The sequence below is a fragment of the Strongylocentrotus purpuratus genome, unplaced genomic scaffold, assembly GCF_000002235.5.
Source record: "Strongylocentrotus purpuratus isolate Spur 01 unplaced genomic scaffold, Spur_5.0 spur5_contig_842, whole genome shotgun sequence".
NCBI classification, from domain to species: domain Eukaryota; kingdom Metazoa; phylum Echinodermata; class Echinoidea; order Camarodonta; family Strongylocentrotidae; genus Strongylocentrotus; species Strongylocentrotus purpuratus.
The window spans coordinates 622,501-636,391 of NW_022145549.1; the positions used below are offsets into that span (position 1 = coordinate 622,501).

A 13,891-nucleotide genomic window follows, 5' to 3' on the forward strand; every position below is an offset into this window, starting at 1 on the left:
TATTAATATTTATATAGCGCCTTTACAAAAACATGAATGACATTGGAAAAGAAAATTATGAACCTTTGAAAGGTTAGATCACGAGGATCTTCATTAATTGTAGCAGGTCAAAACCATTTTGTAAAACATGTCAAAACAACGGTGATGCGGTTTCTTGTCTCCTCCCAAGAAAATGCTTTACTGTAGTGGTCATTCTTATCATTATTTAACAGCTATTAAAGTAAAAGAACTAATAATAAAAAACAAATAAATAAAAAGAAGACTTACCACAGTGGGAAGGAAGTAGCTTTTGATTGTATCGGCTGTAAGCTGCTGGTAACACTGTCCAAAAGGCCTGCAAGACAAAGAGAAAAGTAAAATTACTTATGGTGCAATTTCATATAACATTGTCCTTTATTTCCAAGTTTTAACAATCCCTTTCTTCTTTATCTCCCATCTTTTTTCCATCCCCTCCCTTTTCTTCCCCCCTCCCCTAATCGCATCCCTTTTATTTTCCTTTGATTTATCCCCCCTTGTATTTTTCATTATCATCCATATCATTTCTTTCCTGCTTTCATTTCCACCCTCCTCCCTTTGTTTCCCCCTCCTTACTCTTCTCTTTCATTTTTCTATATCTCACTTCCTTCATCCTTTCTATCACTCCTCCCTTTGTTTATTTCCTCTAATATATTCCTTTGTCCTTTCAAACTTGTTTTACCCCTATTCTTTCCATCCCTCTCCTTTGCTTTCCTTATCTTCAGACATACTTTCCCTTCTACTTGCCCTTCTGTTCTTTCATATCCTTCCTCCATTTTGCTCCTTCTATTATTGCATAATCTTTCTTATCCTGCTTCCTCTTGTTTTCTCTATTCATTCTTCCCATCTTTCCATCCCTTATCCCACTGCTCTCCTAATTTCATCTTTCCCTCATTCCATCCTCCCTTCACCCATTCCTCATCCATCTACCTCCCCCCCCCCCCCCCCCCCGCCCCTCCTTCCTTCGTCTTCTCATATCAATCATTCATGTTAATATTATTTTGAATTATGCATTTTTCACTATTTACAAAAATTTTGTTGGAAAAGAATTTAAAGAAAAATAGAATAAAACATAATTTTTTTCTGTTTTGTTTTACCTTTTGAATAATCGTTTACAGATAGAAGAAAATATTAGAAAACCATGTATCACTATGAACATGACGGACAAAGAAAGTGGACAAAATATACAGTTCTTCATTCTACCCTCAACAATTGCTGTGGTAGACAAAGGAACATCCCTTCACTGCTATTATATAAAAATGTGTAGAACAGGTGTCACATGCATATTCACCTGTTCTACACATTTTGTCCTCTTTCTTTGTCCGTCATGTTCATAGTGTATATCCTTCCAAAAATGGAGGCAAATGCTAAAAATGTGAAGATGTTTATATTATTATGAGTAAATAAAGAAGAACAGAAATGGTTATTTTACCCCCCCCCCCCCCCAAAAAAAAAAAAAAAAAATCATTCATTGATTCATCCTCACCTCAAGAGAGCTGCTAGATGAGCAATACTGAGATCCCTGGCCTGACGCAGTCTCTGCCTCACCTGCTCGAACCCTCTACATGCACCAAAGTGGTTGATCAGCTGTGCTAGCACCGAACTCTGTAGGTACAAGATATGATCATTTACCAGTCTCCCAGTCAGTATTGCAACATACGGTGTATAATACACAGTGTACATCACAGGGCTCATACATGTACAAGCTACATGCAGCAAGTGATCTTTATGTACATGTATGTATGTATGTAACTATGTATGGTGTTTGTCTGCTTCAGATTACTACAGACTGTTATATGGAGTGGAAGTACAATAGATTTCATACCACATTATTAACACTTTAACAGATTTGATAGTACAGACAACAAGTTCACAAGTCTTGGTATCAAATTAGACAACATCTGCTGTATTCTAGCTGTCAAAGGTGTGATAGACAAAAAAAATGGAAATTATTTTCACCTCACCTCCATATGGTTTCAGAATATAATGTGCATTATGCTTCTAAGCTACATGTACATGTCATTTTGACACAAATTCTTAGACAGCATAAATAACCACAACGTCAGGAAGAGTTATCACAGAGTAAATGAACACTATTTCAAAAGTGCTGAAACCAGCAACACAACAGTACAATGCAAGAGAATTGAATGATTGATGCACTTATAAAAGTAAACACTATTAGGAGGAGTATTACATTTTTGTTCATGTACATGTATGTCACCATAAATTTATCATTAAATGTTCTAATTTATTTAGGAGTATTACATTTTGTTTATATGTCACCAATAATTTATCATTAAATGTTCTAATTATGCTAATGGCTCACCTTTCTACATGCACATCAGCACATGTATGCTTATAACTCATTGTCAAATACATTTGTGTGTATAGCCTTAATATCTTGAATACCTTTTTTAATGGACAAGGACACCTATTACTAAAAAAAAATTAGAAATAAAGCTGTAGAGTTGATAAACTGCATAAATTAAATATTTACTCTAAAAAATATATTTAATTGTTACCGGTAGAATGAAATTGTTTGCTATAGTCTGCAAATGATCATTATTTCCTTACCTTTGAGAAAGAGGAGCGAGATGACCATGTATCTGCCTTGTTGAAGCTGCACAAATAAATAAAAAAATAAAAAAAATATTCCATATCAGACGATTTGAAAATGCATGTTTTCCCCTATTAATAGATATTAAAGTGGGTATACATTAATTATACATCCATTCATAATAAATGCATAATACACACAAACATAAAAGTTAATAAGAAGAAAAAAATGATACTAATTCCCCCCCCCCCCCCCCCCCGACAAAAACATCATAGCTTGATAGGAAATCATCATGGCAACCAAACAATTCACTGGAAGTACATAATAAATGCATACTGTGTGCATGCATCTTATCTTTAATATCAACATGTATATCTTTTCATTCCATTATGAAGGGAAGGTTTTCTCAGGAAAACAATGTTTCTTTGAAAAATGAAATTTGTAAAATAATTGTGGCAATTTTCACACTGGGCAGGCACCAACTAGTCTCCTTCAACTACATATACAGGCAGGCAACAACAATCAAAATCAAGTTTCAACGACAAGAAATGGTAATAAAAGACTACAAATGCCCTTTTATTAAAAGTCTGTGAACAAGAAAATTTGTTCATTTTGGCATTGGGTTCCTTGTTTTCAGACAACATTTTTTCTTTTTTCCTTGTCCTTTGTATAACCTCTGGGCTGTCAAGATACAGTATACACTGTACATGTACATGTATGCATTATCTTTTCATGTTGGTATTACTGTTTGAGTTTTTGTTTTTTTTATGTTTTGGATGTAAATCAAGTTGTGGTTTAGAAATACAAATCAAAAACTGCACAGAAGCTATATTTTTAGATATGTGAATGACACCCTCGGCTTACCCTCCAAGCAATAAACATGTGTTGAACTGAGTCTGAATTCTAGCGCTATCAAGTCTAGCACTTTGTAAGAAAATAAACATACCGTAGGCCTACAATGTACATGTGTAGTCTGTCTCAAGCTACATAATTATTATGAATATATATTATCACCTCTAGATCAAATGTCAATGGATTAAGATCCACTCTCACTGCGGATAAATTATAGTTTGGCAGAGCACTATATTTGATAGTTGTATGTTCGCTAATTCAACACAAATTGAGAGAGAGTGAGAGGGTAAGAGAGAGAGAGAGAGAGAGATAGAGAGAGAGAGAGAGAGAGAGAGAGAGAGAGAGAGGAGAGAGAGAGAGAGAGAGAGAGAGGGGTATATATATACACACACATACATGTAAGAAGGGGGAGCAGGGGCTGGTATAATCCTACAATCCAGGCTACTAGCTGCCATCTGATAGCAAGTCAATTAATTTTATTTTTTTTATATATTTTTTTTAATTCAGACAACAACAAAAAAACACTGGTAAAATGGATCTATTTCTGATTTTAAAAAAAATGGCAGTGGCCATCTTAAAAAATAGCCAGGCTGTCAGGGAAAATGTACCGAGCAGCCATTTTGGGAAAAAAAGAAGAAAAAAAGGGCCTCCTCCTTCCTATTTTGCATAAAGGCAGGACGCTATTAAAAACATGTTTTTTTATTTTATTTGGCCTAATAGCTCCATATCATCTGCTTGTGGAGGCAAAAAGGCATTAACCGATATATACTTTAACACTGATTTAATACCCTTCTGATTCCAAACAAACGACATCTAGCATAACAGTTATGATAAACAGATTTATTCAATTGCATTTATACAAAGATTAATACTGGGTGGTTAAACTTGGCATTGCCCATATAAGATGGGTGTGTCTTCCTAACCTTGTAGTGTGCCAAGTGCAGGTGTGGGTGTGTTTGATCAAGGAATAAAAAAGTTTGTTTTGTGTTGCTCTACATGTCTAGGCCTGAGTCATGTCGGGATTTTCATAAACCGGGTCCCGACGGCCTTGCACCGGTCGGGACCCGGTGTCCCGAAATCAGCTCGCAGGATTTGTCACTTGCCTCTATAAAAAGCGCATATCATCAGTATGTCCCTTAAAAGTGACATTTTTATCAGTCAAATAAATCAACACATGCATACCTCGGCACAGATTGGTATATTCTTCCATTTGACATTATATTCATCCATGATTGGCGATGTTTAGTGCCATTATCGTGCCTCTAAAAGTAAAAAAAACTCGAGCAAAAATATAAAGACTACAATCGAGCCGCCATTTTGATTTATGCAGGTTGAATAAATCTGGTCAAAAAATATGAATGTTAGAATAATAGAACGGCTTTCTAAAAAATTCTTCTGTACAATATACCGATCATATAATATTTTAAAGACAAAAATAAATATTTATCTCTTATTTTAAACATCGCATGCTTTTTTTTAAAAGCTGAAAATTACTTGGTAATCACAAGAAGTTTCGATACGAATAGCTGTTGCAAGGCAAGTTCAGACTAGTCTCGGAAAAATGCGCAGTGCTCCTCGTTATCTGTAATGCGTGCCAGAACGAACCCAAACAAAGACGTGATCGTAACGAGAAAAAAATCATTAAAAACTACGAGAGCACAATTGGAAAGATATACTGCTCAAAATTACCATAATCAGATACATAACTTGGACAAAGAATTCAATAATCGCCCAAGAAATGCCACAGAAATTGTGATAATCGAGGAGTAATTACTGGGTACATTTTTATCGCAAGGGGCCTGCTGCAAATACTCGAATCCTTTGTTATACTGCTTTTTACCGTAGAGGGCGGTATTTGCCTCGTGTTCAATTTAAACACGTTTAGATATATTGCAGCAGGCCCTTCCGATAATGATTGTACCTATAGTAACTCATTAAATATCACTATTTAAGTGGCTTTTCTTGGACAATTATTGTATTCTTCCTCCAAGTTATGTATCTGCTTACGATAATTTTGAGTAGTTGTCTTTCCAATTGTGCTCTCGTAGTTTTTAATGATTTTTTTCTCGTTACGATCACGTCTTTGTTTGGGTTCGTTCTGGCACGCATTATAGCTAACAAGGAGCACTGCGCATTTTTCCGAGACTAGTCTGAACTTGCATTGCAACAGCTATCCGTATCGAAACTTCTTGTGATTACCAAGTCATTTTCAGCTTTTAAAAGAAGCATACGGTGTTCAAAATCAAAGAAAAAATATATATTTTGTCTTTTAAAAATTATTCGATCGGTATGTTGTAAAGAAGTACTTTTTAGAAAGTCGTTTTATTATTCAAACATTAATGTTTCTTTCAACCTGATTTATTAATTCTGCCGACAAACCCGGCCAGTACAGTAGCTATAGCTAGCAGCTGGCAACAACAACCCCATGGGGCGAACTGCTTTGCAACCCATATTTATATCAGCAGTTCGGATTGATTCTGGATGAGCTAGAATACGATTGGTAACAATTAAATACTTAAGTTTTAGGGTGGATTGATTTTAGTGGTGTGCAAAACTGCAATTTCTTACATATTTCATTATTTTTTTCGGAGCACCGGTTCTCAAAAAACGAAACCGGGACCCGACGGCAACGGTCGGGTCCCGGTGTGATCGACCGTACCGACTCAAGCCTAATTACTACAGTTGTATGTGCATGTAAGAAATATCCATTATCAAAGGTAATAAACAGTTTTGGGATATTTGGAAAATTGGGTGGATAGTGATTCTTTACAATTCTGATATATTTGGATGCCCCTGTGGATGTATTATAAGCACTAGAAAATTTAGCCCCTAAAACACTTCTGCTTTCGAGAAAAATTGCTCCCGGTAAATTTTGATAAATTTCAAATAGCGCATATATACGGCCTACAATGGTAGCTGCGACCATGAAAAACTCAGAATATTTACATGTAGTTGTGATATATAACTTCCAAACAGGAATTGCTAATCGGTTGATTATGGTCAAGAAACGTTGTTTTATAGCTTAATTAATATCTCGACCTTGAGAGGGAGCTATACAACATAAAGAGTTTATTATTTACAATTTCATAACTTTAGACTTGATTTCAACCGCGACAACGATCACTGAATATTTTAGGATCGCATATGCTTCCAATATGTACATTCGAACCAAATTCATGACCCCATACCATACCTTTAATGTTCTCTTTTCTATCAGGGCAAGATTTTGAACTTGGATGTTAATGAATAATGATAGTACAACATTTCAGGGGAAAATAAAGAGGAGTGGGGAGTGAATTGCATGCACATGTACACTGTATGAATGCCATATGTTCCAGGCCTGGTATTTTTCTAAGCCAGAAGGGTGTTAACTCTTCAATAAAGTACATGTACATGTACTGTACATGTGAGTACTATATGTTCTGGCTCCAGAACAGATGACATGTAGAGGAGGCGTGATAGCTCAGTTGGTAGAGCAGTGGTCTCTTAATCCAGCGACTGAAACCAAGTCGTTGCACTAGTGCCCTTTGGTATTAAAGGCATTAATCCTCATCACCAGGTCCCTCAGAAAGGACCTAAAGCCGTTGGTCCTCTGGTTGCAAAAATACTACTGTACTTAACAGTGTATTAACCACACTTTTTTTTTTAAAGTTTCGATTTATGCCCCTCCACCTGGCGCTATGCCTGACAATGTCTCCCAGCTCAGTAATCGGTGTGTTGACTCACAACTCGGAAACTAGAACAACACTCAAATTTGTCGGTCATCTTGGTTTGAAAGTAATCTTTCTGATAGATCTCAATATGTAGTTTATAATAATAATTCCTCCAATTTTTCTTCCAGTACATGGCGTACCACAAGGTTCCTATCTAGGTCCTTTACTGTTTTTTAATTTACATTAATGATCTTACACATTCAGCTGCACCTCGCAGTTAAATGAAAGGCCTTCCCGTGTGGGTTTTTTAACACGGACCTGGCTTGCTGCCGAAAGAGTCAGCAATTTTTTTTTTTTAGGGTGAAAAAGAGGGGTGCGGTTAATAAACGAGGGCGGTTTATATACCGTTAAAACGGTAACAAACATTTGTTCTTTGCCAACTAAGTAACCACATGTACCTGTGGGAAGCTTGAACAGAGCTTAGGAAAAGTGGAAAAATACAAAGTATTTCCTACAGAAATCTGTATTACTCTTTATTCAGAACATACACCAGTACGCAAAGATTTAAAATATGGTGTTTTCTGCACCTGTGAGACCATGATGACACAATGTCATTGTAGTGGTAACAAAGTGCCACTCCTGCATGGTACTTGAGTTTCAATGTTTACATTGGTAAATTGTATGTCAACCACTGGACATGAGCAGACTCCATAATATCAGTAACAGGTGTAAAGAAACTAAACACCAAACATTTCTAGTGTATATTATTGGTGTCAAGGCTGAAACTTAGGTGTACTGACATATATACTGGTCAATTCCAGCATACATTATATACTGGCATGGTTGTGAGACCAAAGAAAAGTGCATTCATAGGCAAATCGTGACCATAACAAATTTTCTGGATTTCAATGAAAATGCTCTTCTGCCTGATACACAACAGGGGGGTGTTTCACAAAGATCCTAAGTAGAACTCAACTCTAAGTTGGACTTAAAAATAATGGATAGCCATTGGAGTCTTAAAATGAAATATATTCAAAAGCAGAAATTCAAGTATTTTAGACTTTTTATAAATTCCACATCCAGAACATGAAATCTCCTTGATGATAGAAAATATGAATAGATTTGAATAAACAATTAATGCCTTTCAAAATAACTTTTACAAAATATTTTCAAAGATGCTAATGGCTTTCCATAATTTTTAAGTCCAACTTAGAGATACATGTAAGTTCAACTTAGGATCTTTGTGAAACACCCCCCAGAGCACTTTGTCCACTTCTCACAAAAAGGCAGTAACTGCCATTAACAATATATAGCTGTAGCTGCCATGACCCTCTTGCAGGCAGCCAATGATTTAATCTGTTGCTCCCTTGACAACTACATGATATGTGACCTAAAAAAGATTTGACCTTGGCATGCATGGAGAGTGATTCAGTCTCCAAACATGTAAGGGAAATTCCCTTTTTTGTTCAATTCCTGATCATACCACATGACAACAACATGATTTTAGGTTCAGCTATTACAACTTGATAACAACATGGTTAAATTAGGATTAACCAACATCATTTTGTTAGAAAAAAAATGACATGACAACATGAATTTAGGTTCAGCTAAGAACAGGGTCAAGTATGATAATCTTGTTCACACAAAATGAATTTCTGAATTTTTGTCAAAAGTTGTTCACGTAGCCTGGCCCTAAAGCAAATAAATTTATATCTTAGTCACCAACCAAACCGACTCAAAGCCGATTGCAAACGACCAAGGGTCCGTTCAAGCGACACTTTTTTTAACTCTACAAACACGGTTTTCAAAGGCGTTTAGTTTAAAACATTGTTGCATTCAAGCAATTTTTTGCGGTCGTAAAAATAAACTGTTTCAAAACGTAAACAGAAAACGCTGAAAAAAGATGCGTTTTGTAACATGATTCTAAAAATCGCTTGAATGCAACAGAGATCTCAATCATGATTCTATGACGTTATTATTGTGGCAGATAGTCGACCATAAACAAATTTAGAGAGCTTGCGCCATAGTTGACCTATACTTTCTGGGTCAAACTGTGCAGTGTGATATGGCTTGAAATGAGCAAGAATCTGCATTGAAGGAAAATCGCTTGAAGGATCTCCTGCAGTAACGGCGTTTTGATTTTTGATTTTTGTTTTGTTGTTGGACCAATGTCGCTCTCATCAGTGTCCCTGGGGTATTAAACCTGAACAACATGCATGTACTTGTACATGTATGTACCATATTCACATCAAAGAGGCTGTTCACACGGCAATGAGATAGCGTGGTCTATCGTAGCACCCCCTTTTTTCTAGCGCGCGCTAGACAGCGCTATCTCTCATGGACCACCCCCAAGAGGTGCTCCAGTGGCACGCCGTTTTGGCTTGCCATGGCTCGCTGTTGGGCGGACCGAAATGACGTTGTACCATCCATACCGCACAGACAGCACGGTATAGCGCGCGCTATCTCTGCTGGTGTGAACAGCCTCAAAGACAATGACGCCAGACCAACTGCAGACTAGTACTTAACAACACACTACCCTAAATGATCTCTTGATCTCTTGATTGGTCAGTTTGGAAGGGGTTTAGTAGTGTGGTAGAGCAGGAAAAAAATACATGGGGGCTCGGGGCAAATTAGCCCCCGAAATGCCTATAAGAGCCCCCGAAAGTAAAAAAAGAGCCCCCAAAATTTGCACAGAGTTCAATGCAAAACAAATTAAAGAGTGTTATTTTCATGCAAGCAAGCTTGAAAAGTAGTCCCCGAAATGTTGTAATCGATTTTTTTCCCTGTGGTAGAGGTATTTGGGGATCAGAATCATCATCAATTTTTACCATAATACGAAGAAGCACTTTTTAAACTAAGCTTCATTTGTTTCTAAGCGTGTTAATTAAAATTGTATACATGTAGTTTTCATCCGTGGTACCTCATACATGTACGCATGAAATCATGTCTCATTTCGGTTTGAAAAACATTTGACAATGATATTCCCTATCTGCCAGAATATAATAAATTAATACCCTTTAACATTGCCCAGTGCCCAGAATCATACTTTCTTCTTATGAAGTGTATATGTAAATGTACATATATATGTACAGCAAGTCTGCCCAAGTTCTCATCTTTCCAAATCATCCACCAATCCTGCAATAAAAAAAAAATCATCTCTGACAGGTTTTTCAAACTCATATCCATCCGCTCAGATGAAGGCAAATGACCGGGGAAAGAGGTTGCTCGACCCCTTTCTCCACTCTCCTCCATTATGACTCAGCCTGTCTACCAAATTCATTTCGCTAATTTGACCCAATTGCCTCAAAATTACCTCTCTACCCAGAAAAGGGGAGTAGTCTATTTCGGTCTGAAAATACAAAGTGCTGTTTTTAAGTAAAATAAATAATGCAACCTACAGCAAAATTGATCTTCATGCACAAGATAAGGGTACGGTATTTAAGTGTAAGACCTACAACAGGACAAGTCTTTAGAGCTTTGTTAGTAAATATTATAAGTTGTACAGAGGTTATGGTATGATGATATACCTATATTGTACATACAATGTACATGATTACTTGTAATTTTGAGAGAGGAAAGAGCCTTAATAGTAGGCTTAGAGGAGGAGAGAGAATGGAGAAAGGTGAATAGAGATTTACTGTACATGTAGAAAGTAAGAAGGGAGGGAGAGAAAGAGAGAGAGGGAGAGAAAGAGAGAGAGAAAGAGAGAGAGAGAGAGAGAGAGGGGGGGGGGGATTGGGAGGAAAATGGAGAAGAGGGACAAGAGAATGAGGAGAAAGATGGAGCTCATGGAATCATCATACATGTAACATTTTTTTTAAATATACAGTGAGGAGTAAAAACTGGAGATTATAGTGGGGATAAATGAGCACTCTCTCCATCCCAATATCAACCCCCCCCCCCCCCATGACTTACTGATTGTATGTACGCTAAAGCGTCATTTCTAATTTTAACAGTTTCTTGAAATAATTGGCACAAAACAGAACTTTTTGGAATGATCTATGGGTCAACACCCCCTCCCCTGAAAAAGTAAACAGTTTTTTCATTTGAGAAAAAAAACTTTGTTGTTGTTGTAGAAATGTGTACATGTACTCTCTTTCGAGACATCTCACTCACCCCCCCCCCCCCCTACTGTCCTCTCCTTCCCTAAAATGAGTAAGATTATTTTGATTGCGTACACAGTCCTTCATGTTTTCCCCATCCACTATCTCACTAGCTAGAGTCATCTCACAGTTTAGATTGATTAATTATCATTAACTCCCTTGAGATGAACTATTCAATCTATCTTACGATTGAGGCTCATTAGAAATCCAATCAAGAGCGACACAAAGAGAGGTTAACTTCTTTCATCAACAGAATACTTACAGATGTATGCACATGTACTGTATGCAATCTAGTACAATTATAATAACTTTGCACAGATTCCTCTATTTAAATTCAATAAAATTCAGAATAATTACATATTGGAATTAATCTAATATCACTATTTATCCCATGTCTACAAATTAACTATGGCTTGCTTGAAAACAACACTCTTTAATCTGTTTTGCATTGAACTCTATGCAAATTTTTGGGGGCTCTTTAATGACTTTCGGGGGCTCTTTTGGGCATTCTGGGGGCTAATTTGCCCCGAGCCCCCATGTATTTTCACTGCACCAACTTTTTATCTACTATGGATTGAAAGTTAGACTGCTACATCTGAAGCATACTGTATGCCCATTGTAAATTGTACATTGCGGCAAAAGTCGACTGTGATGTGGCAGTCCACTCTCTGTCCGATCAGTCGACTAAAGCAGATACATTGTAAAGAGTTAATTTCTTTCACGAGCCCAGTGAGAGCTAAAAAAACATTCTCTGGGTACATCATACATGTATTATTAGATTCTCTCGACCCCCCTTGTCATCCCACATTCCTCCCCACCCACATCCATACACCCACATTACTACTCATACTACTACAGAACTAATGTACTCACAATACAACCTTTCCAAATCACAACACACCGCCTACATGTACATTGTTGTCTTGGATAAATGAAACAAACAAGACTGGTATTTAGACTAGTAATCAACCCAATTACGTCATGCACAGTATGGCTGCCTCAGGGCCCACAATACCAACATAATGACTGTGCAGCATGTTGAATCTTGATAATATCTAGTGGTAAATTTAACCTACTTTCATTTGATATAAGTCACAGGTGGACTTGAATGTAAATTTTCAGATATTTCAGGAAGCAAGTAATACAGGAAAACCACACAGGGTACAAAAGATAACACATTGCAAATACACCTGATACAATAACATGTACTGTACATCTACACTGATCAATACAAATGTTATGTGTTTAAGAGATTGGAACTGTCGTTTCAATTTTGTCATCACTATTAGCAAATGATAATTTTTTTTTCAGTACGAGTACGTGGAGTCCTGCACCACACTTTCCTGTTTATGTGGATGATATGTGGTTTCATGTAATGAGGTACCCGAGTACACTCCCAGGCTTACAAGCGAATACCTGAATATTCGGACACTATGTTTTTTTATAATTTTTTTGAATTTTTTTGAATTTTTTTTTGTGTGAATTTTTTAGATCTAAAAAATTCAAAAAAATTCAAAAAAATTATAAAAAAACATGGTGTCCCAGGTTCTGAGTGGTGAGTTTGACAGTGCTTGAGTTGGGAAACATTTTTACCAACGGCACCATGCCAGCAGCCGCCGCTCACCCAGGCACGGGTAAGCGTCGGCCTGGACAGATTTTTTTTTTTTTTTTTGCGGCCGAATATTCGGGTACGAAAAATCGTACCCGAGTAGTTGTCAACCGTGCGGGTACTCAAGCATTCGACTACACGTCGCAGCCCTACTGTACATGTATCTTATGGCTACCATTGCTCCGAGGTCAATAACTCAATATCCTATACTACAAACAATCTATACTTTCTTTTCAGCCCTAGATTAAACACTCCACGTAACCCTGACTCTAAACGTAATCTTAATACCTTACCTGTATTGCAACCCAAAGGCTGACACTAAACCTACATACAGTATGTAAAATTAACCGCAATTGCAACCCCAGCCTTGACCATAATCCTAATCTAAACCCTATTGCAACCCAAACTCAAACCCTCAAACCAACCCTAATTGCAGCACCCTATAAACCCTATAAACCCCTAATACTGTTTTCACACTGGCAATATTTGCTTAAAGGGAAAGTCCACCCCAAAAATAAGTTTGTTTCGATAGAGGCAGAATAATAAGAAAATCAGGTGAGTGAAAGTTTGAGCAAATTCTGAATGAAAATAAGAAAGTTATGAATTATTGAAGTTGTGATCAATCAAATACAAATTGGCAACTCTGTGACTTATTATACGAGCTCTCCTTCATTTGCTTTGTGCATAATATTCCATAAAATCATGTTTTCTTTGTTATTGATGACGGAATATAAATTTGTTCCTTGCAGGGGGAGTATAGAAACATATTTGCAATTATTATACTTAGGGTGCATGTATGGTTGAAATTTTTCTTGAGGGAAAATGAAAATTTTAGATTTTTTTAGTACTGAGCAAATGGAAGTTGAGCTCGCATGATACGTCATAGAGTTGCCAATTTGTATTTGATTGATCACAACTTCAATAATTCATAACTTTCTTATTTTCATTCAGAATTTGCTCAAACTTTCACTCACCTGATTTTCTTATTATTCTGCCTCTATCGAAACAAACTTATTTTTGGGGTGGACTTTCCCTTTAACCCCGTACTGTAGGTGGGGTTAAGGGGGGGGGGGGGGTCTTAGCCCCACCTATAGTACGGGGT

The 13,891-nt window shown here is 36.9% G+C and overlaps 1 protein-coding gene across 1 annotated transcript in view; it reads right to left on the reverse strand.

The window, feature by feature from the left end:
• The window catches only part of LOC754306, a 46,467-nt gene that overhangs the window by 12,993 nt on the left and 19,583 nt on the right, over positions 1-13,891 (reverse strand). Inside the window, exons 5-7 of the mRNA XM_030989540.1 lie at positions 2,590-2,635; positions 1,502-1,620; positions 268-334 (exon numbers count right to left, since the gene is read on the reverse strand). Coding sequence (XP_030845400.1) covers positions 268-334; positions 1,502-1,620; positions 2,590-2,635 — 232 coding nt within the window. The remainder of the gene's footprint in view (positions 1-267; positions 335-1,501; positions 1,621-2,589; positions 2,636-13,891) is intronic.